This window comes from Leiobunum rupestre, chromosome 1 (assembly GCF_980474605.1).
Source record: "Leiobunum rupestre chromosome 1, qqLeiRupe1.1.hap1, whole genome shotgun sequence".
Taxonomy (NCBI): domain Eukaryota; kingdom Metazoa; phylum Arthropoda; class Arachnida; order Opiliones; family Sclerosomatidae; genus Leiobunum; species Leiobunum rupestre.
Window position 1 is genome coordinate 42,442,680 of NC_143384.1, and position 26,897 is coordinate 42,469,576.

The 26,897-nt window shown below is 34.4% G+C and overlaps 1 protein-coding gene across 1 annotated transcript in view; it reads right to left on the bottom strand.

Annotated features, from left to right (window-relative positions):
- Positions 1-2,866: 2,866 nt before the first annotated feature.
- The window catches only part of nonC (serine/threonine-protein kinase Smg1), a 39,402-nt gene continuing 15,371 nt past the window's right edge, over positions 2,867-26,897 (bottom strand). Inside the window, exons 15-47 of the mRNA XM_090180286.1 lie at positions 26,224-26,844; positions 26,107-26,166; positions 25,667-25,788; positions 24,715-25,598; positions 24,490-24,646; positions 23,578-24,428; positions 23,363-23,513; positions 22,392-23,294; positions 21,919-22,319; positions 21,416-21,847; positions 20,688-20,961; positions 12,961-13,503; positions 12,648-12,893; positions 12,400-12,485; positions 12,202-12,337; positions 12,045-12,141; positions 11,029-11,127; positions 10,845-10,963; positions 10,711-10,779; positions 10,462-10,647; positions 10,317-10,401; positions 9,731-9,885; positions 9,480-9,665; positions 8,967-9,416; positions 8,206-8,382; positions 8,024-8,148; positions 7,886-7,964; positions 7,700-7,825; positions 7,534-7,632; positions 6,367-6,589; positions 6,102-6,305; positions 5,437-5,543; positions 2,867-3,907 (exon numbers count right to left, since the gene is read on the bottom strand). Coding sequence (XP_090036412.1) covers positions 3,830-3,907; positions 5,437-5,543; positions 6,102-6,305; positions 6,367-6,589; positions 7,534-7,632; positions 7,700-7,825; positions 7,886-7,964; positions 8,024-8,148; positions 8,206-8,382; positions 8,967-9,416; positions 9,480-9,665; positions 9,731-9,885; positions 10,317-10,401; positions 10,462-10,647; positions 10,711-10,779; positions 10,845-10,963; positions 11,029-11,127; positions 12,045-12,141; positions 12,202-12,337; positions 12,400-12,485; positions 12,648-12,893; positions 12,961-13,503; positions 20,688-20,961; positions 21,416-21,847; positions 21,919-22,319; positions 22,392-23,294; positions 23,363-23,513; positions 23,578-24,428; positions 24,490-24,646; positions 24,715-25,598; positions 25,667-25,788; positions 26,107-26,166; positions 26,224-26,844 — 8,531 coding nt within the window. The 3' untranslated portion in view covers positions 2,867-3,829. The remainder of the gene's footprint in view (positions 3,908-5,436; positions 5,544-6,101; positions 6,306-6,366; positions 6,590-7,533; positions 7,633-7,699; positions 7,826-7,885; positions 7,965-8,023; positions 8,149-8,205; positions 8,383-8,966; positions 9,417-9,479; positions 9,666-9,730; positions 9,886-10,316; positions 10,402-10,461; positions 10,648-10,710; positions 10,780-10,844; positions 10,964-11,028; positions 11,128-12,044; positions 12,142-12,201; positions 12,338-12,399; positions 12,486-12,647; positions 12,894-12,960; positions 13,504-20,687; positions 20,962-21,415; positions 21,848-21,918; positions 22,320-22,391; positions 23,295-23,362; positions 23,514-23,577; positions 24,429-24,489; positions 24,647-24,714; positions 25,599-25,666; positions 25,789-26,106; positions 26,167-26,223; positions 26,845-26,897) is intronic.

Here is a 26,897-nt window from a genome sequence, read left to right on the forward strand (position 1 = left end):
TTTAAATTTTCCCGCCATCCGCTGCAATCGTAAAACATTTTCTCACCAGATGGCGTTTCAAGACCGGGCACAGCCGCGCAGTTGGTGGGAAAAATAGTAAATTGTAGATCACGACTCACGAGGGCGAAGCTGGTTTTTTTTAGTTTATATATATATAATTTAAAATAAAATGATTTGATTTGAATTATGGCGAGACAAATACATTTCTCGAGGACTTTGCAGATGGTAGAAGTAAGACTGATTGGCCTGTAATTCACAGCACTTGACTTTTTACCGGAATTTTAGTTAATAGCTGGGTAATATGACCCATCCGCCAATCAGCTGGAAGAATGCCTTTATGTAGGGAGGAAGTGAACAAAGCGTGAAGAGGACGAAAGATGGTAGAAGAGCAGGATTTAAGTAGACAATTCGGTATTGCATCCGGGCCAGAGGAGGACTTTACATCCAGCTTCTTTAAAGTCTGGCGGACATCAGATAGGGTAGGATAAAAATCAGCCATATGAGGGATTTTTAGATCAGGAAGATCAGTGTGCGAAATATTGTCCTTGTTAAAGTTAGTGGTGAAAGTCTCATTAAAGTAGTTGGCCATTCTAAAGTCAGAGTCTGTTAAGTGATTATCATCCACCATAATGTTTAACCGAGATTTAGGGACACGAATTTCCTTCTTCACAAAACGATAAAAGGCTCTTGGGTTGGTTTTCAGGAGTTGAAATTTCGGAAAAATTGAACTACAGCGGCCTCATGTAATTTTGCTTTTTTTTTGGTGGAGAATGTAGCACTTGACGCGTAGATTACGAAACAATTTTTTTTGGGCCGCAAATGATAATTTTTTTAATTAACTTAATTTTAAAAAAGTTGTAATTTTAGGGAATTATCGTTTTTTGTATTTTTTTGGCGGAGAATGTAGCACTTGACTCGTAGATTACGAAACTTTTTTGGGCCGAAAATGATTATTTTTTTAAATAACTTAATTTTAAAAAAGTAGTAATTTTAGGGGATTAGTAACGTTTTTCTAAAAAATAGTTCCGTCGTGTATCCGTCGACACCACTTTTTTGACGCGCCCCAGCCCCATAATCCCCCATTCCGAGGCTCCGAGCATTGACGGTGGCCCTTCTGTAATCGTACCTAGTGGCATCGTATCAACTTAAATAGTAACAAAAATGAGAACAGGTTTGCTTCCAAAACACGTAAAAGACGTTACTAAATTCCCCGTATAGAGTAATGGCACTGTGACATCCTAGTACGTCACCCATGCTCTTTCCTATAGATAAAAAATTTGCGACCAAAATGGCGGCCATGGCCAAAGCTACGGAGTGCTACTACTCTATTGGCGCCTGACGGCGCCGCGCACTCACTTCGCTCAAGTGCTAGGGGCGCGCGGCGCCTCCCCAACCCCATACTAAAAAAAAGCGATCTAGAGGACAGTACCAAGCCTTACGCATCAAGTATATACTTTTAATATCAACCAGAAAAAAAGCGTCTGTGGCCCAAAAATGCAAAACACCTAGAAAATGAACAAAACCTGTAATTGATTTTATAAAGTACGGGAATATCACGTGGAAATAATTAGGACACCGAAACTGTGGTGTCGGCGAACACACGACGGAAATAAGTACAATGAAACATGTGAAAATGCCCAAAAATGAGAAATTTTTAAAATTACATTAAAAAATTAAATAATCATTTGCGGCCAAAATAAAAAATACCCTCGGCATCTACGTGACAAGGTCTATCAGGCGCAACCAAAATTAATATAAAATTCAATGAAAATGAGAAATTTTTAAAATTAAAAAATTAAATAATCATTTGCGGCCAAAATAAAAAAATACCCTCGGCATCTACGTGATAAGGTCCATCAGGTGCAACCAAAATTAATATAAAATTCAATGAGGCCCCTGTAGTTAAACTTCACCCGAAGTTTCTTCTGAGTTTGCAGAGAACGCGCTCTAGAGACCAGAACTTTGACCAGCTTGACCTGCTCTTTATACTCAGGAAGGACAGAGTTGCAGGCGTCTAGAAGATTAGCCTTAGATAGGTGGCGCAGTTTACCCCAGAGCTTGCTTTCTTACGAATTTCGCGCTGAATGTTCCTCGGAAGTTTGATACGTTTAGATAGGACCTATTTATAGTAATTGAAGCGCCACACCACGCATCATATTTTGGAAAATTACGCGAGGTTCTCCTTTGATGGCCTTGAACCTTAAGCATAACGAAAAACCCGGCAGTTATTCGACCAGTTTTAAAACTATTCGAAATACCAAATATTTTCAACCGCCCTTTTAGAATATTCGATCTGAAAAATTGAATATTTTGAGGCTCTATTCAATTTAAGGGCTATAAGACACTCATGACTTGGCCCTTGCATCTTGTCTTGTATACTTAATAACAAAGAATAATAAACTCAAACTTAAACTTTTAATATTCGATCGAATTATTTGGTGTAACCAAATATTTTGCACATCTATAATCCTCACCTATTAAATACATTGAATTTTCTCACTGCTCCTCAGGGACAAGGATCAAGATCGAGCAAGGTTTTTGAATCTCCAAAACCGTAGCCAACTAGATTAATCTAGTAGGCTCTATGCCAAAACAATGTACTATTTCAGTATTTCTCTTTAAATCTGCAGTTTCGGAGTGTATCTTGAGTCAAATGAAAAACGATAATAAATTTCCTATTTTTGAATAACTGTTGCAAAATTCACCAAGCCCTCCAAATTTAAAATATTATTTCAAACATGAATACAACCATATATTTTTTAAACTATTTATTTTATTAAAGAGAAATACAAGCTAAATGGAGAAAATGGTTTCATTAACAAAAATGTATAATTGGTCGAATCCTAAACCATGTTTTAATCTGGCTAGTTAAGACATAATTGCTTTATTTTATTTGAACTAAGATATAAGATTGGAGAGAAGTAAGCTATTGGAAATTATAGCTCATAAGCTAGTTTAAAACTAAAATAATGGCCAATTTTGAAAATATAATTTAGTGTAATGATTAAATCAACAATAAATGCCCCAATGACGGTTTAAAGGTATTGTACCTAAACAAAATATAGGCTGATATTTAAGTGTGAGAAATTAAACACAATTTTTATTAAGATCCTTTGATAGTATATAGCCTTAAGTCGCGTAGTTTTGCAACTGTGCAAGGATCATTCGGACTAACTAGAAGCAAACAATACTACAAAAATTGGGGATTTTATTCAAAATGGCTTATTTCCGTTATAAATACACTCCTACTTCATTCCCTCCCTCTCAGTTTTTCAAAAACATAACGAACATAGTTCAAAATTAAGAATAGGAAAAAAAAAATACTCATATCTGATAAAATTTAAAAATTTACAAGAGGGAGAAAAATCATCGAAGTAGTTCCATTTATGAATCTTCGCGTCAGTTTACGTTACTATTATGGTCATTCAAAATAAAAAACGTTTTATTTTCTCAAATACGGGCAAAAAACCAAGCGTGCCTTTTATATTTGAATTCCGGTGTTATCATTTACAAATTGTATTATAGGAATTTTATGTTTTTTGCCCTTAGCTTTGTGATGTCTTTGTTAAAACTGTTTTTTACTTTTTCAGAACGTTAACAATACTCTAAGCCATTTTTTTCCTTTCGCGTTATATATTCTTATTTTTTTATTTGACCAAAAATTAGCCCACAACGCAGGCGAAATGTCGGACATTACTTTTTTAATAAACCTCGACATAACTGTTGTGGCTGTATATTTTTTGGGTGGTAATGTCGTGAAAACATTATTTGTTACTTTTTTACGCATAGAACAATTTTAACCCAGTAAAATCTTTTACGTTAGCCAACTTCACACCCATGGAGTCCAGCCTTCATATAGGACAGCTAAGTTTTCCAAATTGGTCGCTTCCTTGATCACGTAATCCACCTGAGGAGATAAATTATAAAACTTCAATAAACTGATGATCACAAAACAAAAAAAAAACGACAACATTCAAACAGTGCATAATGCTGATTTAATACTCAAGCACATCACTTTTACCAGCAAAGTGCTGGTTCAAATAAAAAAAAATTATTTCAAATTCAAAAATGGCTCTTTTCCTGCCCAATTGGTGGAAATTTTGCAAGTATTTTTTTCCTAGCAGTCTTATAGCGTTTTCCATTGAAACCACTCGGAGAGCGACCCAATTTTGTCTTCTACATCATCGCTCTAGATCGGAGGTGCTCGGAGGAGCCATCTAAATTGACCCCAATGAAATACAAATATTTAAGCAAACGCGTATGAATTTCATATTCCATTGGCGATATGAGCAATCTGAAAATTTTGCTTTGTCTTGAGAGACGGGGCAGCTCAGATCAATCTGTGAGGGAGTCAATGGAAAACGTAACTTCGTCTCGTAACTGCTCTTTTTTCCCAATGGTATAAGTTTCGTTTTTTGGGGCGATCAGAGACCACTCGGAGCAGCCCAATAGAAAATGCTTAAAGTCTTAAGCCATTTAAAAAGTCATAACGTGCAGAATGCAAATTCTGCATCATTTAATAATAAATAAGGGGATTGTTACACCATGTGTTTATAAATGTACAGTGTGATTAAAGAATGTGTGTTATAGTGCACTTATTACGTTTATGTACAGGGTGATAGAAATAATTTACAAAATTTAATTTCAATACGCAATAAATACTTAGCACATAGGAGGCGTTATATCAGGAGTAAATAGGGGCAGTAGGCATCATTGACATTATTGAGAGTTGGTACCTTTCTGGAGTTTTTACGTAGATGAATGCAACCAGAGAAGGAACTAAAATGTACAACGCTTTAAGCAAGTAAGTTGCGTAAATTGGGCATAGCTCTAGCTGGAATTTCAGTGAAGGGTTAAGACCAATTCTCAGTAATATTTTCCCTTTATGTAACGCAAAAACGTTTTATTTGGAATGCTGGGAAGGTTTCATTTTCCCCAGGCTAACATATTTCTCCGTTAACATTCAAATTTAATAAATTTAAGGTTTTTAACACCTAAGAATTGGTGCCACTGTCCAGCACCCGCCGGCTGAGTTTCTCCAAGGCTTAAAAAACCGATAATGGACAGTTACCAGCCAGAAAATGCATTTCAGAACTACCAATAACTTAACTTACTAAAGTGATTTGGGAATAAAAAAAAATTATTTACTAAATTTAACGACTTTATTTAATTCAATTAAAAGAACGCTGATTTCCCCTATCTCTGTAGACTATTCTAATTTTTATTGTCTCCCCTCTGTGGAAAGTAGATCACATAACATCTTGCACAAATATCTACTCCCCCTATTTACTCCTGGTGATATGTAGTCCAGTCTGTTGTGTTATCACTTAATTCCTCCATTGTAATACACTATGCAATTTAAATCAATGGTTTGTTTTAAACTGATTTTAAATCAGGCGACCCAGGATTGGCTAATAGAGAAAGGTTTCTTATTACCTGTTCAGCCACAGAAGATCTTTTATTTGGATCAGGATCTCTACCATCCAACTTCATCTTCACACGCTTCCAGACGTTAGTCGCATAAGTATTCCTTTCTTGAATTACTGCACAGTATATAAAAACGGAATTTGTAATCAATTTAAATGATTTTATAAGGGATATTGTTTTTTGGAAAAATATAGATTTTGAATAAATAGGAAGTGAAAATCCATAGTGCTTAAGAGGAATTTGGTTTAATAATTTTATGAGTGAGATTTTTTGATAACTTGAAAATAATTTTGGCTTAAATATGTGTGACATGATAAATGAAGGCATTTCAATTAAAATTACACCAAGTTTTTTATGGTAACCTATATCAAAACACATAATTGCAAGGGGTGAAGTACAAAAGATTCTCCAAAAATAGGAAAATAAAATTAATTATAGGAAAAAGAAATATTATATAAATATAATGTTCTTGGGATAACAACAAAAGAAGCTTTTTCAAAAGAGAGAGAGAGATATATATATATTTATATATATATATGTATATGTATATATAAATATATGTGTATATGTATATATATATATATATTACTGTGATCAAAGAAAGTTATTTTTCATAAAATAAATGAATTAATTGTTGCAAATTGATAAAGATAACAAAATGCCACGAAACAAACCTTTTCCGGTTCTAGGATCTCGAGTCACATTTTCTTTTTTGGAATTTTCCGTTGAGCTTTGACGTGGAGGATGATTTTGACTAGTTGGGGAAACACCCGACAACAGTTCCTGAGCACGCAAGCGGCTTGTAGTGGATTTACTTGTGGAGATGGATAAATTATCATCTTTATACTCTCCACCGGACAGAATGGCAGGTTTGGAGCCTATAAGTAAAACAAAGAGAAAATAAACCAAAACAGATCCATCCAGAGCAGGTTTCATTACCTGTTAAAGGCCCCGCCAATTCGAGCAACTCTTCGTAAACGTCGTAGGTAGTGTGTTTAAGCTGTTCCAATTGAGACGCTATTTGTTCTATCTGATTGGGTTCCATCTCATCATTGTCTTGAATGACATTGCAAACTATTTTCGAAACACTTTCCGAGAAGGTTTTGTAGCGATTAATGTATGCTTGAATTGGACCATGAGACCCTGAGCCTTGTTCTTCAAGCTGAAGTAAATAAGATAAGTAATTTATCACACAAGCTTGATAAACAAATATTAATGACAGGCGCAAACTGAATGTAGGCTGGTTCAAGGTCAAAATTACTAATTTTTCGATTAATATCAGGAAAATTATTAATTACCAGTATCAATTTTACATTTTTTTAATATCAAATATTTGAAAGCCAATTTTCCAAAAATGGGAATAGATGGCACTTTTGCAAAATTTGACGTAGCCAAACTTTGCAAGCATACAACTAACTATTGTTTATGAATTGCCTATAGTTCGTTTTCCCTTTCCACAGCCTAGCCTGCATGTCAAGTATTTTTTCTATTAAAAATTTTGATCTCTTTCTAAAAATGGGGTAAATCAGTTGGTTGACCATATTGTAAAAAAATCAGTATTCATATTCAGTGATGTACCTAAATTCTAGTGACGGGTCAAAAACCATATGATAACAGATACCGATATCAGTATTTTTCCGAATAATTGGTGTCTAAATTACTTCTTTAACCGATACAGATTTAAAAAATACCGATACTGATATTTTAAACATTACTTTCTCAAAAACCAGGCTAACATTAACCTTTGACTATTCTTTTTTTACTACCACACGTCCACGATTATTTCACATGTTTACCCCACACGTCCCATAAGCTAAGGTAATAATCTCCAATGTCAGGTCAATAATAGGTATTGGTAAATTCTCAAAATTGATATTGGTGTTGGAATGGGTTATAATATGATATTGACCAACACTACTAAATTCATAAACGGGTGGATTGTGTTACATTAAGTTTAGAGGAGGTTGAGTAGGGCCTGAAAATTTGTTCAGACCAAGTTAGGCCCAAGAGAGGAAGAAATTCCCTCTGCCTGGTATAGTTAAACCTCAAATTATTAAAATTGGTTAAATTATGATATCAGTCAAGGGTAAAATATATACATAAAACCTTTGCTAAGGATTTCAAGATATTCCGTAATTCAGACATAATTTTGTGATGAGTAGTAAGCATCGTACGTATGGTGAAGACATGATTTTTCACAACATCCTGCAATAGAGAAAAACCAATATTTAATAGTTAGAAGTTGGAAATGTTAGAAGTAAAATTGTCTTACCAATTGGACATAACAATCCATTTTTTGACTTTCTAGTTTTTCCTTACTGGCCGCCAAAAGTTGAGAGACTTTCTCTAATAAAATGCCAATCCATTCTTGGGTTATAATGGATTCCTCTGGTAATGGCTAGAGTATGAAATTTTTTAAAATAAAAATTTGAACATACTTATTCCAATTTAATACTACCAATAGCTCCAAGAGATGTTCCTCCATTGGAGTAGCTTGGTTACTACAACGTTCCGCAACCATGCAACACTCTTGGCATCTAAAATATTATATAATATAAAATTATATGCATGTAGCTTTCCTTATAAACTATCTTACTTATTGATTAAAGTAAGGAAACTATTGTCAGAATTAATTGCTTCATTTGTTCTAGTTCGCAGTGCTTCAAAGTGCAAAATGGCGTTACAAACACTGACAAGTTCGTGAGTGGTCTGGGTTGAGTTCTATAAAAATTAAATTAAATTAAATTATATCTGACGAATTAAAACTAAACAACTTACTATAACTAGTCCAGTCTTTTCAGCTATAGCGATTTCAAATTCCGACTGAGTAGAGGATAAATCTGGGTTAGCTCCAGCTGCCCATTTCATTCTTTGCTCAATACTAGCTGTTAGGCTTAAATAACGATCTTGACTACCAGCAACAGATGATTCCAATGACAGCAGATTTTGAACACTCTTTAAGTGAAAATGTTTCATTAAATAAAGAATATATATATACAAATACAGGAATCCATAACGCTACTTGGAATGAATAACAGCTTCGATTCCCCGCCGTTGTGGCGGAACATAGTAGGCGGAGCTTATAAGCCTTTGTTTGTCACTGAATTTGACGTCATTTAAGGTGGTATAAGCGTTTTTAGCCCCTCCCACAATGTTCCGCCACAAAATACCACAGGGGATATGGGGAGATACTCATTCCACGTAGCGTTATGGATTCCTGGCCACTATGATTAGGTGAACTAAGAGATAAAACAGCTAGGTGAGCTGAACCAATATATATGGCTCTCAAGGGGGTAGGACCGTACTCTGATAATGAGACCCTTCAAAACGCAGTAACACTATCGGGTTCCATAGGAGGCGATTGTAACTGTGTCATTCTTAGTCATTGAGACTAAAGACCAAAATTAGAACTGTGATTAACTTGAGATTGAAAACATTTCATGATTATAATTTTATTATCCAAGAATCCCACCCAGTCCACTGACGATTTTATCATTAGTTGTATTTCATTTACTCTGAATTAATAATTTAACACTAACTTTTCTCATTTCTGACATGACAGTCACCCTGGATGGAGGAACAACATTTTGCAGCGGCCCTATATTTCCTTGTACAAGCAAGTCTTCATAAAGCCATTGGTGACGAGCAAGTTGAAGCTGGAGACGATGAGCAGTTGCTTTTAACTGAACAATCGACTGATCAACTCGTCTTGCAATGTCCTCTTTTCTCCATGCATTATCAAAGTTACTCATATGATTGCGAGCTTGTGCGAGTTGCGAAGCATTAAATTTATCAAGCCTTTGACAAACTTCAAATGGTTTTTTTGCTAATTGGTCCATTGCTACTCGCCCTTCAGCCCCAATATCCCTTAACTCAATTTCAGCGGTCACATCCATATCCAGATAGGTCATTAAACCGCAAATGGCAAGACCAACTGATTGTGAAGCAAGACCAAGGACATGTTTTCGAACATACTCGGCAATGAAGATCTACAAAGAAGTTACATCAACTGTAATTGCTATTAAATTTAACAATGATATTTCTTCGTATACCTTTATTGGCTTAAATAATTGATCTTCAGTTGGAAGGTGATAGTCAGGAGTCAAATGGATGTTGCTAATTTGTAGACCATCGGCCATTTTTTGAGCCAACAGAAAAAATTGTTGCATAGCATGCAATTTTTTCAAGAAAAAAATAGCTTGCAAGTTAATTCTTGTGGATTCCGACTGAACTGGCGGCTTTAAATACAAAACGAATAACTTACACTTTCAAATCAACTGCAAATATGTTTAGTCAAACATACCAAGAGTGCTGAAGCTTCTCGTACAAGATCAACTTTTTTCCATGGCGGAGGAATATCCAACACATCCAAGGACGTCAGTAATGATACCATGTCCGACTCCAATTTTGAGAAAAGGCCATTCAGTCCCATATAAAGCATTTGGCCTGGTGCAAGTTCTGTACATTATGGGTTGAGGAAAAATGTTATATAACAAAAGAGTTAAAGAACTTAGTGCCTAATAATTATGTTCCTTTAAATGTCTCTTTATCAAATAATTTATTGTGTTCTATAAAGAGTAAAGAAAGAAAATTGCACTGCAACCAAAGTGGATGTCAAATGGCATGCAAAGAGTAACAATATTAATATTAATAACAATAATAATGTTAATAATTAAATATTGATATTATTATTGTGTCGGATATAAGCCTTTTTTAAGTAATAAGGTCTGAGGTTGCACAATGGACCTTGAATTGGGCGAATGGGCATATCTCTAGTCCTTCTCCCCACTCATCAATAATAATAATAATAATAATGAATAAACATTTTCCAAAAATTAAATATTAAATACATTAAATTTATTTGGAATAAATAAGTTAATGAGACTAACCAACTGCATTTGGATCTAAAGGCATTAGTTTGTTGAATTCTGTACGGATGAATATGACAATTTGCAAAAGACTTGTATCATTCATCTAGCAAATGTAAAAAATACTGTAATGACGATGGCATAATAATACAGGAGAAAAAATTACCTCAATGCCCATAATGATATCTCTGGTATTTCTTTCAAGTTGTTCCATTATGTTTTCCAGTGGCAACCCGACTCTACTAATTAAGTTATGCAGTTGATCAATCATCTCTAAAACACTCAGATCTTGAGTCTGAATTGCCTTAACAGCTTCAGGCAAAATGATAGTTTGAAAATTTAAGCTTAAATCCTGTTTTATTAAAATATATACATTTAATAATATTAAAATCTATTTATAATTTGTTTACCTTACCTCCAACGCATTAAAAACGTTATAAACAGCAAAGACGGTTTGTATTGCAGGTTCAATATCTGGTGAGGTCTGAGAACAAGATAAGATATTTATCATTACATCAGAGTGGGCAATGTATAAAATTACGTCCTAACCAAGGTGCGACTTTGAATCATTCGAAATAGCTGACTAATGTTGTGCATTGTACTGCATAGTTCGTCCAAAAACCAATCCCCGTCCCATGACATCAAGTCAACCAGACTATCGCCAGCCGCTAGAATATTAACAAAATTAAAATAAAGCAACAGAAAAAAATAACTTTAATATTGCAACTTGTACCAGATGCTGCATTTTCCATCATCAATAATCTCTTTCCGAGTGAAGAAAGCATACTAACTATGAAACATTGTAGGCTAGAATACCCCTGATCGCCATTTTCTATAATACCAGAAGGTAATATTAATTATTATCAATATTAATATTATAATTCAATAAAAAAACCGCAGAAATTAAATGCCTGATTGAGTAACTGGTTTTGGATCACTTGGGTCACTAACTTCTAGACCAATATATAAACTAGCTTTAAGCTAATGTTGATATCCTCAATAAAGATGATTTTATTATTATTAGTTTGAAATGAGTTTTAATTTGTTCTTGTTCTATATGTCATATGATCATATCTTATGGAGGATTGTTTTAAACTACAACACTTTATAATGCCTATTCAGGAAAATTATGTTGGCGATAAAAGTTTGACTAAAAATAATCACACTCAAGAAGTTTCATTTAAACCAAGGAATACCTCTGCGTGTGGTGCCATAACAGAGTGATTGAGAAAAATCATATCACCGCGGGCAGGAATCGAACCTACAACCTTTGGGATACTGTCCCAACGCCACTATCATTGGCCTACCGAGGCCACGAATAATCAGCCCTCAGACACCCAATTTATGAATGACTCGATCTGGTTCACATTATTAACGGGATACATTTAACCCGTTGTTGACGGTGCTACTAATTTATAACAGATCCTTGATAGCCTGTAGTCATAACAAAAATAAAATCAGACTCAAACACGCGTGCTCGATTAAAAGGGAGTCATCCCAAAGGAAACCAAATGACAATAGCGGTAATTACTATTTGTATACTATTTTCTAAAAAACTGTGAAAGATAAATCATATTGTCAACAATGAAACACCATGTGGCCAATCTTCGTTTCTTCAGTATGTTTGTTATTTAGAGTTTAAAAAATCACTGCATTGTTTTATTCACATGCTCCTCACAGGATTGTGATGTGATGTCCTAAGCAAACCAGTTGAGCAAGAAATTTCTGAAAAGGTCTATTATAAATTACCTTTCAAAAAATGGGCAATAGAAGAGCGAGACTGTTCAAGAACATTTGCTAACATATCTGGATCATCTAATCCTTCCTTAATTCTTCTATCCAAAGACTAAAAAAAAAAGCACAATTCAATCAGAAATCTTTGACGAACCAATGTTTTAGCTATTACATGTGAAATTTTGGCATTCACATCAGCAATTTGGGACTCAAGTTGAAACTGAACTGATATTGATATTTGAACTAAGTTGATATCAACAATATCAACACGGTATTTGTTGTGGAATTCAGTAATAATTTCTTGGCATCTTTATACATAAAATATTAATTTAACTATATTCATCTATGGTACAGCATACAAAAATATTACCTATTAACAGTAAAATCACGTAGAAGGCTTTCTAACCAGTATTTCCACTGGTAACAACGATTTTGCTGTTGATATTCAAGAGGGTACTAGAAATATTAATTAAAATTGTTCATTGTTTAAATTAAGGCAAAGTCCTGTTTTCATGTAAGTCTTCGCTATATATAAAACTTAAAAAATAAAACACTAAAGGATGAGATGCGATCTACAGTATTTAAAAAAATTGTAAAAATTATAACAAAAAGTCTTACATTCATGATGACTGTGGCATAAGTTCTAACTAATTCAACACAGTTTCTTAAAGCAATTTTCTGTTGCTGTAGAAATTCTCCTAACTCTGACTCTGCTTGCTCGCTTTGTTGAACTAAATGGCCTTGTCCTGCAGATTGCAAAAAATCCACAACAGGAGCTACTGACAGGCCTTCAATTGGTAAATCAGTAGTGGTTTCAGCACACCATTTACCCAATTCAGGTCCTGTCATTGAGCTAAAAGCAACCTGTAGGCCAAACAAAAGCACTTGAAGAAAACATTTTTATTATTATTATTATTATTATTACGATTACCACATGCAAATTTTGCCATTTGTTGCACTCTGAAATTTTTTCTTTGACTGCTTCCTGAACTGACATAAGCATGTTTCTAACTCTAGCATAGTCCTTGTAACGTTGCGGTAAGGTATATAGAGAATGCTGGCTATTTCCCAATGCTTCTTCAAGCACTGCACGCTGTTGGCATGTATCTTGAAGGTGAATTTCAGCAGCATTCTGATTTGCTTGAGCTGAGACCCAAGCTTTTAAGTATTTTTCTAACTTGGGAAAGCTGGCAATAAGTTCATCTCTATTCCTGATCCAATCGGATTTCATTTCTGCAACTCTGACAGCAAGCATGGCTTGAGCAATATCTTGTTCCATTTGTTGTTTAGCGTGTTTGGTGTCAGAGGCATCAATCTGACCACCACCATAAACAGCACCAGTGTAACCACCCTCGTTTCCAGGGGTCCAATCAACCAAAGGATCATAGACAAAAGCTTCCAATAACGTTAAAAGAGTCTCACGGCCTTTGCGAAGAACTCGTAGAACATGCTCACATGACACTCTAAATATTCCCTAAAATAAAGAAAAATTATGTAAATAAAACAGTGGAGTAATAAAATTTAAAATTTTTTAAGCAATAATATCCAGCAACTTTTAAAAATCTAAATATATAAACCTTTACTATATAAGCAATAGCTAATTAAATACAGTCGGCATGAATGGTAAGCTATGAATGATAAAACCACAAATTCTTTTCTTAAAATTTTTTGGTAAGAAATAACTAGCCAACAATATCGGTTTATAAGAAGCAATGTCATGGTGGTGAAAACCATTTATAGTGATGGTGGGCACCACCTGTAGTGTTTGGTTTTTGGGAAAATTTAATGTGAGAAGGGAATATGATATGAGTACTACTTCCGGAATAATAATAATGACAGTTAAGTTGTTCAACACATTTTAGCCTTGAAATAGGTATCACCGAACACTATTTTTATTCTGGTTGAATCAATTTATTAGATTCTAATGAATGGTAAATCTGAAAAACAATGTAATAAAATGTCAGCAGATATATGGAAAACCAGAATTTAGTGGGTTCCATTTTTCTTTTTTGTTCTCATGTAAGGTAATATACAGGGTGTATCCTAAATGGTGGTAGGACCGAGCACCTACGATTTCTACAGTTTATTTTGAAACGAAAATGTTCTATGGCATTTTTCCGATTTAGGCCACCATTTCGAAGTTACGAAACAATTGATGTATGGACGACCCCTTCATTTAACATTACATTTTAATACCTTAACATAAATTAGCGGTTTCATTCATAAACATAGGCACACGGCCAAAATAAAAAATCTTTCTCAAGTCAATTAAATTTAGATTTAATTAGTAAATCATTATATTCAAATTAAGTTAATAATTTTTCAGCTCTGAAAGCTAAAACATTTATTCACTCATTTCCCGCGGATCTAGAGAAAAACTACTCATCGAAGACAAATTCTGAAACCACCATCGCATTCCTGACACTTCAATCCTCCACCTAATCTATATTTCAAGTAAATTAAATTTAGTTTTAATCAGTAAAAAATTATATTGAGTGAATAATTTTTTCAGCTCTTAAAGCTAACGGCCAGATAGTTACGGGACGCGGAAAGGTCGCCGGCGGTGGGGGAAGGAATCGTGAGGGAAGGACGCTTGAGGGAATTACTCGACAGAGACAGACATGCGAGGTGGACAGAGTCATTACGGGCCAAGCGGCTTGCCAAAGTTTGATTTTTGGGAAACGGAAAATTTAAGTCTATTAAACTAATTTTGACTATACCAAAATGTGTTTTCTCAAGACACCGAAATATCACGTCAAGTTGAAAAAAACTTATTTAGATAGATTTCATTCAACAGTTATTTATTATTACACGAGAGATACAGATAGCCACGAAGAGCACAGAGTTCGTTATGGGCCAGGCATCTTACCAAAGTTCAGTTTTTGGGGAAACGGAAAATGAAAGCCTATTAAACTGTGTTTATTCTTTTAAATAGTAATGCTTTAAACGGAGCGATTTTAAAATTATTAGGCAAGACTTGCTTTACAAAGCAATAATCTCAATTAAATTAAATTTTCTGTGGAATTTTCTTATTTATTAGCCACAAATCAAAATTTCACAAAAATACTCAGAAAAATAATCAAAAAATGTTATTATTTAATTAATATTGTTCCTTTGTAAAGTAAGTCTTGCATATATAATTTGAATATCTGTCCCTTGATAGCAGTACTATAATAATAAATTAGGCAATATCTGTCCCTTGATAGCAGTACTATAATAATGTTAATATCTGTCCCTTGATAGCAGTACTATAATAATTTTAATATCTGTCCCCTGTTAGCAGTACTATAATAATTTTAATATCTGTCCCCTATTAGCAGTACTATAACAATTTTAATAACTGGCCCCTGTTAGCAGTACTATAATAATAAAAACATTATACGGTACTAACACACTTTTGGGTCTTAGGTCACTTTAGTTAATACTAGCCCCAGCTGCAAAAAAGTTCATAAAAATAATCATTGATAAGAGATTATCAAGTTACTACATAATGTGTTAAGGTTTCATGTAGACTTGGAAAACAAAGATGCTAACAACTTTATTTGAGCATTGTAACAATGTTATATCAGCGTGAGAAATGCAACACAAGTCTCATTTCTCATAAAAACGATAAGTATTACCTAGCTGTACTTGAAGGTGTGAAAAAGAAAGACAAACAAGATACAACAGATAAGAATAGGCTGCAGTTAATTGGTCAATATACCACACAGAAGACGACCATGCAATAAAGTCTCAAGTTAGTTAATTTCGTAATAAAATACACTGATTTAGTAAAAACAGGTTAAATAACATTTGGTGTCATTTCATTTATCATTACACCAATTTACTATTACAGTGTATAATGTACAGGTCTTTGGGGAAGAGTATCAAGACAATTGCCCTTGGCTATGTGACTAATCATGAAGGAATTAGAATGTAAAAAGAAATTTTCACTAAGCCAACCTTTTTATCTCATTGGATGTCTTGACAACGTGTATTTATTCCAACAGAAGATTTGATGGATGTTTTTTTAAAACTAATAACAAATCTATAGTCAGAGAACTTCTAGCTCAGTCGTGTCACTAGTAGCACAAGTTTCTTCTTACATGGGAAGGTCCTATAAATCAATTTATTATAAAACATAACTTTCATTTTCTCCGTTGATAGCATTTATAATTAGTTTTCAGGTAGTCTAATAGTGGCACCAAAAATTATGTATTAGCTCAGCTGGAGGCAAACTCTCATACATACGAAGAACTCCCCCCCTCACCTGTAGCTAAACATCTGCCAGCGCCCATAGGTGAAACTCTTAAGAGGGGAGCTAAGTGCAAATTGTTCCTCTGGAAAATGAGCCAGCCTCTCAGTGCTTCATATGCATAATTTTTTTAAACAATAGATGGTTTCTTTTGGCCGTTTTACTCCGATTATGGGATGCCAAATAGTTAAGAGTCACGGTACAAGAGTTTTCTCAAAATAACTGCCTATGGCCTTCTGGATATTGGTTATATGAGTTTACTCTCTTAACTCCAGCTTTTGCGAAAAAGAAGAAAGAGTAAAGAATTTGATCCAAGCCTACAACATTGATCTAAAATTATAATTGGTTTCATTTAAGGAAGATCTTTACTTGAAATTTATTTTGAATAAATGTGTGTTCCAAAAGTAGTTTAATATTAAGATTCTTTACATTTAACATTTGTATCTTCCCATTAGATATTAATTTCCATACATTTATTCATTCCAAGCATTTTAAAACTATAAGAGTCATACGGATAAGCTTAATATTCTTATTAAAAAAATCAATAAAACATGAAAATACTGATCCCAAAACAGAAATGGGTGGGAATATCCTTGTACGATAGGAATCACAAATAAACTTAACAAAATCCATCAACAATAAAAAACTGCTGTTGATTCTCAAGTTAAATAATCAATACTACCATAGAAAATTACTATACTACACTAGTGAAAGAAATAAAAGAATGCTCAGCCTCCATATATTCACTATTAAAGAAGGAAGAAAAAAAGCTTTAGCCTAATAATAAACCACCATCATAAGTAGCACAATAACAATAAGTCGGACAACCAGAAGTATATAACATATAACTTTTACAAGAGATTCATCTCCCTATGTTATACAGTTGAAACAGTTTGAAGACTACCGTTGATTTTATTTAATACATTTTAAAAAGAGAGTGCAGGAAAATAAACCATTACATATTAAGGTAGCTAGAGTAATTAACACCATAGCTTTTGAGCCATAATGCGATGTATTAATTCTTGCACAATTTGGATGGTAAAATTACACCCATTGAAAACTGCCTCAAGCATGAGAAGGCACATGTTTCATTTTTTTTCACTGTAGATGACTAGATATATTATATACTTCTAATACAACTTATTTCCACCATTAATAAATTAGTATGATTAGCAAATCCCAATGGGCATTACGCTAACATGAAATAGCACTAAAATATTAAAAATTTTATTGAGGAATATAAATTTTCCAACATATTTAACTTACAGGTACTAGACATGAGAAGTAGTTACAATTTATTAACTAATAAAAAAAGTTGATTAAATTTACCTTGCCAAGTTCTATGAATTTAATAACTCAAACACTAAAGTGTTGTATTCTAACCAATATGGTAAATAAATTTATATATATAAAAAAAATTTATGAATTTAGTTTCAAGGAAATGAAATTAAGGCTCACTATTTTTCTTTGAAAAAGCAATCAGCTAATATTTGATTATGAAAAAAAAAAATGCTCAAAGTATTACAGATTAGTATTTTTCAGGTATTTTATAAATCAGAAAGACAGGCTGCCAGGATCAATTTGATTTCTAGTTGGGAGGCTGAGTCCTGTTTTAGGACCATTTATAACTCCATCCACATTTTCACTCTTATTACTGCATTTGCAGCGGTTGCAACAAATTTTAAACAGATCCACAATGTGTTTCTTAAACTGATCGTTTCTCCATACGTAAACCATTGGAGTAATGCACGGATTGACAAATGTCAAGAGCAAGCAAACGTCATAGGCTTTGTAAAATGGTTCAGAATTAAGCCCGCACAAAATCAAAATCATGATAACGTTGTATGGTGTTAAAAACACCAAGTAACTGCCAATAATCAGGCCAACACCAGTTGCAATCTTAATCTCAGTTTTTTCAGTGACATTGCTTGTAACTGTGGAAATAGTTATTGAAACGCGATAAAGTTGCCTTCGAGCTTCTTTCAACAAAATTAGGTAAACATATAAAATAGCTAATCCAATGCACGTAAGCGGAATAATTAAGAATATGAATAAATACTCAATAGGGGAAACTTTTAAAAACTGACAAGTACATCCATTTATAATATTCCAATTATTCCAAACTAGCAACAAGGAAGCATTGAGTATAGAGTAAAAAAAAATTGATATCAAAATATATTTGGCTACTTTAGTGGTCAGTATTTGAGTATAGCGCAAAGGGTACAAAATTGCTATGTAGCGATCAATCGTCACTGCTAGTAAACTTCCAGCAGTTCCATGTGTTGGAATTAGCACTGTGACGAATCTCGCTAAACAACAGTACTTGCAGTTTATTACCACATTACGAGACATAAAAAACACTGAATGGTAAATTAGGGATAAACCGAATAGAATATTGAACAAGCACATGCTAACCATGAAATGGTTTATAACTGTTCTTAATGAGCGATTCCTCAGCACCACAATCACCGTTATGCCATTTCCAAAAACTATTAACGTTATCCATAATATCTCAAATCCAAATTTTATGAATGACACCGGAAACATTAAATCTTCTTTAGAATGAATAACATTATCCGATAGCTCATTAGCACTACAGTTAAAAGTGCTATTCATAATATAAAAGTATATATAAATTGTTATTCAAGAGATCTAAGCTAAACTACAACTCACTCATAACAGCCTTCATACAGAAAGCCCCACTACACGATCTTCCATAAAAATTAGTTAGGGATTTGAAGTACCCGGTTGAATAAAGCCACTCCCATTTTGAGCCTTTATATTTTATCAGCTAAGAGAAAAACTGAAGGGTTAAAAAAAAATCAATACCTGGGAAGATTTATATCATAGAAAAAAGTGTGTAAAACCCACTGGACAATGTTTACAAGGTAATATTAACCTTGATGTATATAATTCCCCCTTATCTCCTGCCTGGCACCTGCATGTCATTACAAGTCACTCAAAAGCCACCTGAGCCTGGGAATTTATTTTTAAAGCAGGTTGGAGGGACATTTTCCTTGTTGAATACAAGTAAGCCATTGATGAAAATATTCCAAGGCCAATACTTTTTTTTCTTTAACTACCAAAAGGAGAAAAAACTTGTTATATTATTTGAAAACTTGTTTGAATCAATTAAGTTTACATGCTGGTGTAGTTTAGTTTTACATAGAATGAAAAAACGTTGACTTGTAAAGACAGGTGCATTTGAAAAATAATATTAATTAGTTGAAACCTCCAGTTTAAACACACTTCCTTTACCTTAACTCCAGTGTGGATATAAATACAGGATATCTAAAACTCTTATTCTTATTAATTGATCAGCTAAACCTACTGTTTTATTGTATAATATTGCAGGCATTGTTAATTATAAATAGATAGCGTAGAAAGTATTGAAAAAAGTAAATGAAGAAAAAGCACATGTTTAATTCAAGGACTGAAAATAGATATACCCTTTAAAAGCTTTTGAAGCAAGTGTAAACACAAAAAATTAGTTGATTTTAAAATTCAGAGACTGTAGAGTTTGACACTGGCCAAAACTTGGAGGATATAAATGCAATTTTACAGACAGTAGCATTAATCTGAGTGCATGACACTATACTGGTAATATTACCCGTGATAAATTTAAGGTTTGCTTTTCCAAAGCAAACTATGCTCACTTCTGTAAAATCATTAATGCATTAGCATTCTAAGATTTCAAATGAAAGCGTGAAAATGATTTTCCAAATAATTCATTGGTGGCTGGGAAAATAAGGTCTTTAATGTAAATAGGCAATGAAGGGGAATATTTAAGATTTATCACATTACGTTAGCTTCCAAGCAACAGGATAAAAACCTTTGCTATCTATAAATAAAGTAAACAAGTCCCATGTGTAAATGCTTAAAAGGTTACCGAACTATTTTCATTAGCTTCCAGCAAATTCTCCAAAAATAAAGCTGGAAAAATGCCAAAATATGATGAATTGGTTCTACTTTTGAAAAAAAAAAGAAAAAAGAGCTGAGCCATTCAGTCCAAACTTTTAGTTACTGCATTTAGTAAAAGTTTGGAATGAATAGCCGATTCTGTGGCCCTTGAAGTTTTTACAACCTCACATGTGAATAAAAGAAATCCAATGTTTTGATAAGACTGTCAATTTTCGAAAGGTAACACAAATTTACCGCCAAAACAGGCAACTGGTCACAAGTACCCAGCCACTGGTAATTGGCTAATTAATTAATATCATTTATTTGTTTGTACTGTCCTGGTAACCACCACATACAGGCTTTGCCTCTGTGGTTATTATTATTATATAATGTTTCTCATTTCTATCAATATTCGCACTGCAAATTGCGACTGATAAGGACCATAGCAATAACCTACTCCATAAACCTTCACAGTTAATGAGCTTTCTATTAATTCTCGCTCTTGCTATAAAAAAACAGCTTACCTCAATGCCAGTGACCCCTAATGCTGATTCTAAATTGGGTGTCATCCTAAACGGAACTTTTTCAGGTACTCTCAAGTTCTTTCCTTTTTCAAAGCACACATTATAGTCAATATGAACCACTTCACCAGTTGAAAGGTCAACTAGAACATTATCCAAATGACGATCACCAAGTCCAATGATATAACCGATTACCGACATCACAGCAGTAGAGTGATTGTAAGTTTGTGTCACTTCCCACCACTCAGATGCACTACTACACGAGCACCACAGTTCCCTAAAAATACAAAGTACCCATTTAACCACTAGTTTAAAAGTAAGCGCCTATCTTGTGTGAGCATCCCTTATTAGTGTTCCACGAATTAGATTGTGCTAAACAACTAACTTTACAAACACGTGACTAAACATGGCAATGGCTCAAATTCTCTCAAGATTAAACTTTTTCAAGAGAAGACAATAGACATTATATATCTGCTAACATGAGCCATGGCTACAAAAATTTAATTCTATACAAATTTGAAAAAGGACCTGTTTAAAAGCTACTGTAGTTTAAGTCCCTAGTAAAAACGTAATTGCTGCTTAACCTATCTGCAGTAAATAATATACCAACATACAAATTTATTGAATATGAAAGTGGTGTTGAAATCTTAGGTTTATTCTTGTATATATTATATTTGTATGTTGTTAGAACTATTTCAAAATATATGCAATATCCCAATGGGAACACTTACTTTGCCAAAAGATCTTTTGGTGTTTCAAGCATTAGTTCTTGTAGAACTTGAAGCATGATCTGTTGAGGCCACTCTTTGCGATTATCAAGGCTGGTTATATCCTTTTCTTTCAAAAGGGGCGTTAGTTTATTATAATATATTTCGGAAGGTCTAAGCAACGTTGGAGTAGGATTATTCTGATTTTTAAGAGCAGCTGCAGTCACTTCTCTTTGTTGCCATCGCTTGTATAAGCCAAAAAGGGGGGAAGCGCCATCAACCCACTCAATTAACCCAGAACGAGGCCCCAGCGGTGTAACTGAGTAATGACGAGCATTATACAATGCTTTTCCACGCTTACGATTCTTGACAAACATATTGTTGACAATCGAAAGAAATTGCATAATCCGCTCATCCAGATGTAAATCTTCCAATCCTTTGAAAAGGTAAGTATACCTAAAGGAATTTTAAACACAACAGCCATAAATTTTAATTTTAAAAATTTACGAATTCCGTGTGAAACCTACTTTCTACCATCTGCTCCAAAAAAAGCTAGTTTCTTGGGTCTGGTTTTAGTTGGTAGAATTGAAATTGTGTTCTGCACAGACTTGATAGTGACCATAGTAGACTGTTTAGTATTGATACCAGGCATAGGAATGACCGTTGACTGCAATGTGAAAAGAACAGGACTTATTTGTTCCATGAAGAGGCTAGATCTGGTCTGCTGCTGAATCCGCTGTTGGAGTGACTGGTGCAATTTGCGGATCAATGTCCAACTTTGCTGAGGTTTACTTGGCTCTACTGGTTCCTTAAGCCCCAGTATAGTATCATTAATAAGCTTTCCAAAGGTATCTTGGAAACGTTGCTCATGTGGTGTTTCAGCAGTTTGGCTTGTAATATTTTGTAGTTGTTCCAGAGCAAACAAAGTCTGTTATATATAAATAGTTGATTCAAGTTATGCAGTACCCATTTTTATAGTTGGATTATTAATTTAACTTACTGGTTTCATAAAGATGGAATGTTTTTCTTTAATAATAGCAGTCTTCTCTTCTTTAGAAAGGGTAGTACTTGACTGTACTTTGTTAACTTCATCTTCTAGGTTTAGAACTCTACGATGCATTTCTTGGTGATGAAGGTTTAATGATCCTAGCCATAATTCATCCCATAAAAGTGTGATTCTTCTAAGTTCATGCACCAAATTCTTAACTTCTTCTATAGTGCACGCATCTTGTCTTGCTAGAGTGTCAACTAAGACGGTGAAACAGTTCTGCATGATGGCTGCTTTTTCACTTTCATCTTCATCAACTTCAAGATCATCATCTTCATTATCAATTTTCCCAACATGAACTGGAGATTGTTCCAAATTTTCATTGAGCTCCAATTCTTCAGACAAACAAGTCTTCAGAAAAGCTGGGTTTTCTTTCAAACCACCAGACTTCAAGGTGAGTGACCCAACAACAGCAGGGAACACTATCAAATGTGGAGATGCTTGGGCAACACGGCACAATAGGTCTGATATGCTCTGACGAACATATAGTTCTGGATGGCTAAGTCGAGAGAATAATTGGGGAATAATTCCTCTCCATGGGGCCGTAGGTGTTCTGGCCAATTCAACTTCAAGAACATCCCTTAGCTCTGTTGCATGCTTCACGACTAGTCTTAAAAGACGCAATGTTGCAGTGACATTATCATCTTCATATTTTTCACTAAGTTGCTCCTGCTGAGCATTCAATTGTAAGTACTGGAAATATGCTTTGGCAGCTAGCTCGTAATAGCAATATGCGCGTCTAACAATTCGGCACCACATTTCTATCAAGTCATTAAGAGATTCTGTATTCTCAAGAGCAGGGCAAGCAGTTAAAAGTTGATAACGTGTGATTTCAACACTATCAGAATAAGCATCCTGCAATTTTTTACCAAATTAAAATTTATCACAAAACATATATATTTATAGAAAATCGTACTGCTTACCAGTCCAAGCTCTTCCCAATCTCCCTCTGGTGTGACATGAAGTTGACTCATGACTTGAATAACTGCTTCTCTCTCTTCATGAGTGGCACCTCTTGGTGCAAGGCTCAAAATTCGATTTTTCTCATCAGCCAATAGCTCAATGCACCCATCACTACAAAAAAAGAGAAGATCATTCGGAGTCCAATGACCAACGATTGAAAAAGCCACACTTTTACCTTGAAGCATCAACAACTTTTCTTCCCCATCGATAGCACCAGGCTGCTAAAGCACACCAAGCCTTGGCAAGTTGAGGGCATTGAAATATAGATCGTTGGAGTAAACGTCCAATTGCAACTTCAGAGTCACCAATAACACCATCCTTCGAAAAGGACGCACCGTGCAAATCACTCAATCTTTCTTGGAAACTTGAGTCTAAAGTATTCAAAGGCAATCCCAAATCCAGAGGGAGATTCAATAAATTTTCAAGTACCAAGTTTAGAGGAGATTGGTGACTACCAAAATTGGGCAAACACTTTGAATCGTGTTGAACATATTTAATTACACTCAAGAGAGAGCGGGATATTTCTTCTCCAATAGACGAGCAGTCATTCATTTTAAGACTAAGTTCCTTTCCTCCACTTCTGCCCAAAATATAATTCGTGGCAGTAATAGCACAGTTCATTAATGCTTCAACTGCGCCATTTACATTTCCAGAAGTGAATAATAGCTTAGCACCTTCCCTTTGAATTTTCATCAGTTTTTCATTAAACGGTAATGAATTTACTAGGTCAATCATATCAAGAACGCTATGAGACTGATCACCAATACTCAAGAAGTTTCCTCCACTTATGGAAAATGCATTTTTAACCAGCAGTTTTTGAGCCAATTTGTTATTTTGCTGTTTCCGGGCTAATCGAGCAACTGCTAATGTTAAGTCCAACACAGATCCAAGATGTGGTCGAACTCCTTGCTCTTTAGCCACAACGTGTTGCCACATACTGGTCCAAGTTATAGACGAGCTAAGGACTGTAGTGGAAGAATCGGGTGGATCTAGTTTATTGTTTTCTGAGAGTACAGCTGGAGAAATCTATAAAGAAATTAAGCACAAGATATTAAGTAATATATCACAAAGAAATGTTAAAACCTACTTTTCGTCCTTTTTGGAACACATTTGAGCAAGCATATGCTGGTAAGTACATAGCTGCTATGCGAGGAACAACAACTGGAGGCCATGACTTAGAGGAGAGCTGTATTAGTGAATTTAAATGCTGATTGGCTTTGTGCATATGTTCACTTGCAATATCCCTGTAGCATCATCAATTATTAACACAGAAAAACAATCACAATATACGATTTATAAGTAAATTACTTACATATCTAAAGTGGACTGTTTTATTTTATTGTAGTATGTTGCAGCAGTTGTAACTAGAGTCTGTTCAGCCCAAATCTGTTGTGCTTCAAGTTCCCAAGAAATGGGTGCTGAGTGGCAAAAACCCTTATCCAAAAAGTCACAATCCAAGAGTGTTTTATTAGCACCAATGCATGAACCTCTTAAGTTATCTTCAAATGAGGTAAGAGCCCTGATATAATCTAAATCAGCAACATCATCAAACAGATTTTGATACAATCTTCCATTTTGCGTCCAATGAATCTTGCTTTTCATTTCAGACCACCTTATCATCTCTTTCCAGCTTCCAAGACTTCGGTAACAGTCAATGACTTGTTGCAATAGAAATGATTGCAAGTACTGATCATTTGTAGATTTCAATGGAGCTGCATCTTGCAGTTCTAGATGTTGAAAGGCTTTTGAAAGAGGTGTTACCTCATCCTCATGCCATTGGTAATTGAATAGGTCTTCGCTTTTAGTAATTGAAGGGCTGGACATACTTCTCAAGCTATTCATCACCCCAGCATATTCGTGTGAGGCTGTTTCAAACTTTCCAGCAGCATGATCCACAGCGGCTTTGATCCAAATATATTTATGACCTGTTTTTTCTCTAAGCCAAACATAAAGTCCTAAAACAGCTTCAGGATTTTGTAGAAAAATCAACGCTTGCACTAAGTATATAAGCAAATGCTCAAATTCAAGTGTTTGAATATTTTCACCATCAATTTTTTCTTGCAACAATTGATAGCCGTGACGCACAGCAGTTGCATATTCACCAGCTTGCAAAGCAACTTTAAGTGCAGATAATCTAACACGACTTAACCATTCAAGACATGTTCCTTTATTCGTACGAAAAAAGGTACGAACATTCTGTAATTTTGCGAATTAAGTATCACAAGACGTACTAAAAATGTCAGTGGCAATATTAATATTATTACCTTAGGGGAACTTGGTAAGGCCATAGCACATCCTTCATAAGCATTATACATGGATTTTTCCAAATTTTCCATAAACCATAGAAGGAGTTTCACTCTAAGTAAGGTTTCAAGGCACTCACTAGCTGCAAATAAAAATTACCAAAAAGAAGTATAGAAAATGAAAAAAAAGTTAGAAATTAATAACTCCCAAGTTATCAGACAGGTTTAAAAATTTTAGCACCTTCCATTTTCCCTATATAAAATGGGAGGATCCAGTCCTCCATTATCATCCCCCACTCTTCTAACAATAAAACAGCTCATACAAGTATGCTTCTCTTTGCATGATGGGTAATGTTTTGCTAGTTGGGTAGAACAAGAGTGATGTATAGTTAAGCTTTAGCTTAAATTATACCTATTTCTATCTGATAACTATGGTTCATTAGTTCAAACATTGACTTTACTTTTAATGGAAGTTTTCTTTTCTCCCTTACTGACATCCCAAGCATATAATTTCAAAGCACCTAAGAACCAAAACCATATTACAAATGTAAAATTTAAAACAGCAAAACATCCTTTACCTTCAATAGTGGTAAAAGTCTCCTGCGGTTTTCCCAGAGCAGTTCTTAGTTTGTAAAGCACACAATGCTGAGCAGCTTCCCAAGTTGCCCAAAACCAAACACTGCTAGAATTATAGCGAGACACGTGCCAAAGAAGTTTTTCTATTCGGGTCTGGCGGTCTAATTGTTGATAGGCACTGTACATGTTTAAGAGCCATGCTTTATCTTTGGGTTTCTGTCCAAGTAATATAAATCCTAAAATCTTTTTAAACATCTGAGCACTGAATTCTCCAGTTGCATTGCGATTCATGTAACCATGCTGAGCAGCCCAGATATCTTGCATACTTATTTTTAAACACTCTAATTCGTCTTCAACATTAGCTAAATTTTGTATCTTCTGATTTTGGGATCCAAGTTTTGATACACTATACGGAAAACCGCACGTTGCAATTCCCAGTGGTAAAAGAGCTAGTAAAACTGAGAATGCTTCACGCACTTGCCGATTGTTACTACCAATTCGAAGGACACAAGCTTCATAGCACTTTCGTAAAATATATTCCGGTAAAACTGAAGCAGAATTTTTAAGTAATATTTGCATAGACATACAGCTGGAAATACTAAGTGCAGAGTTCATCAAGAAACCTAAAATATTTCGTACACATTGTAGTCTAACAAAAATACATGGTAAAAAACAC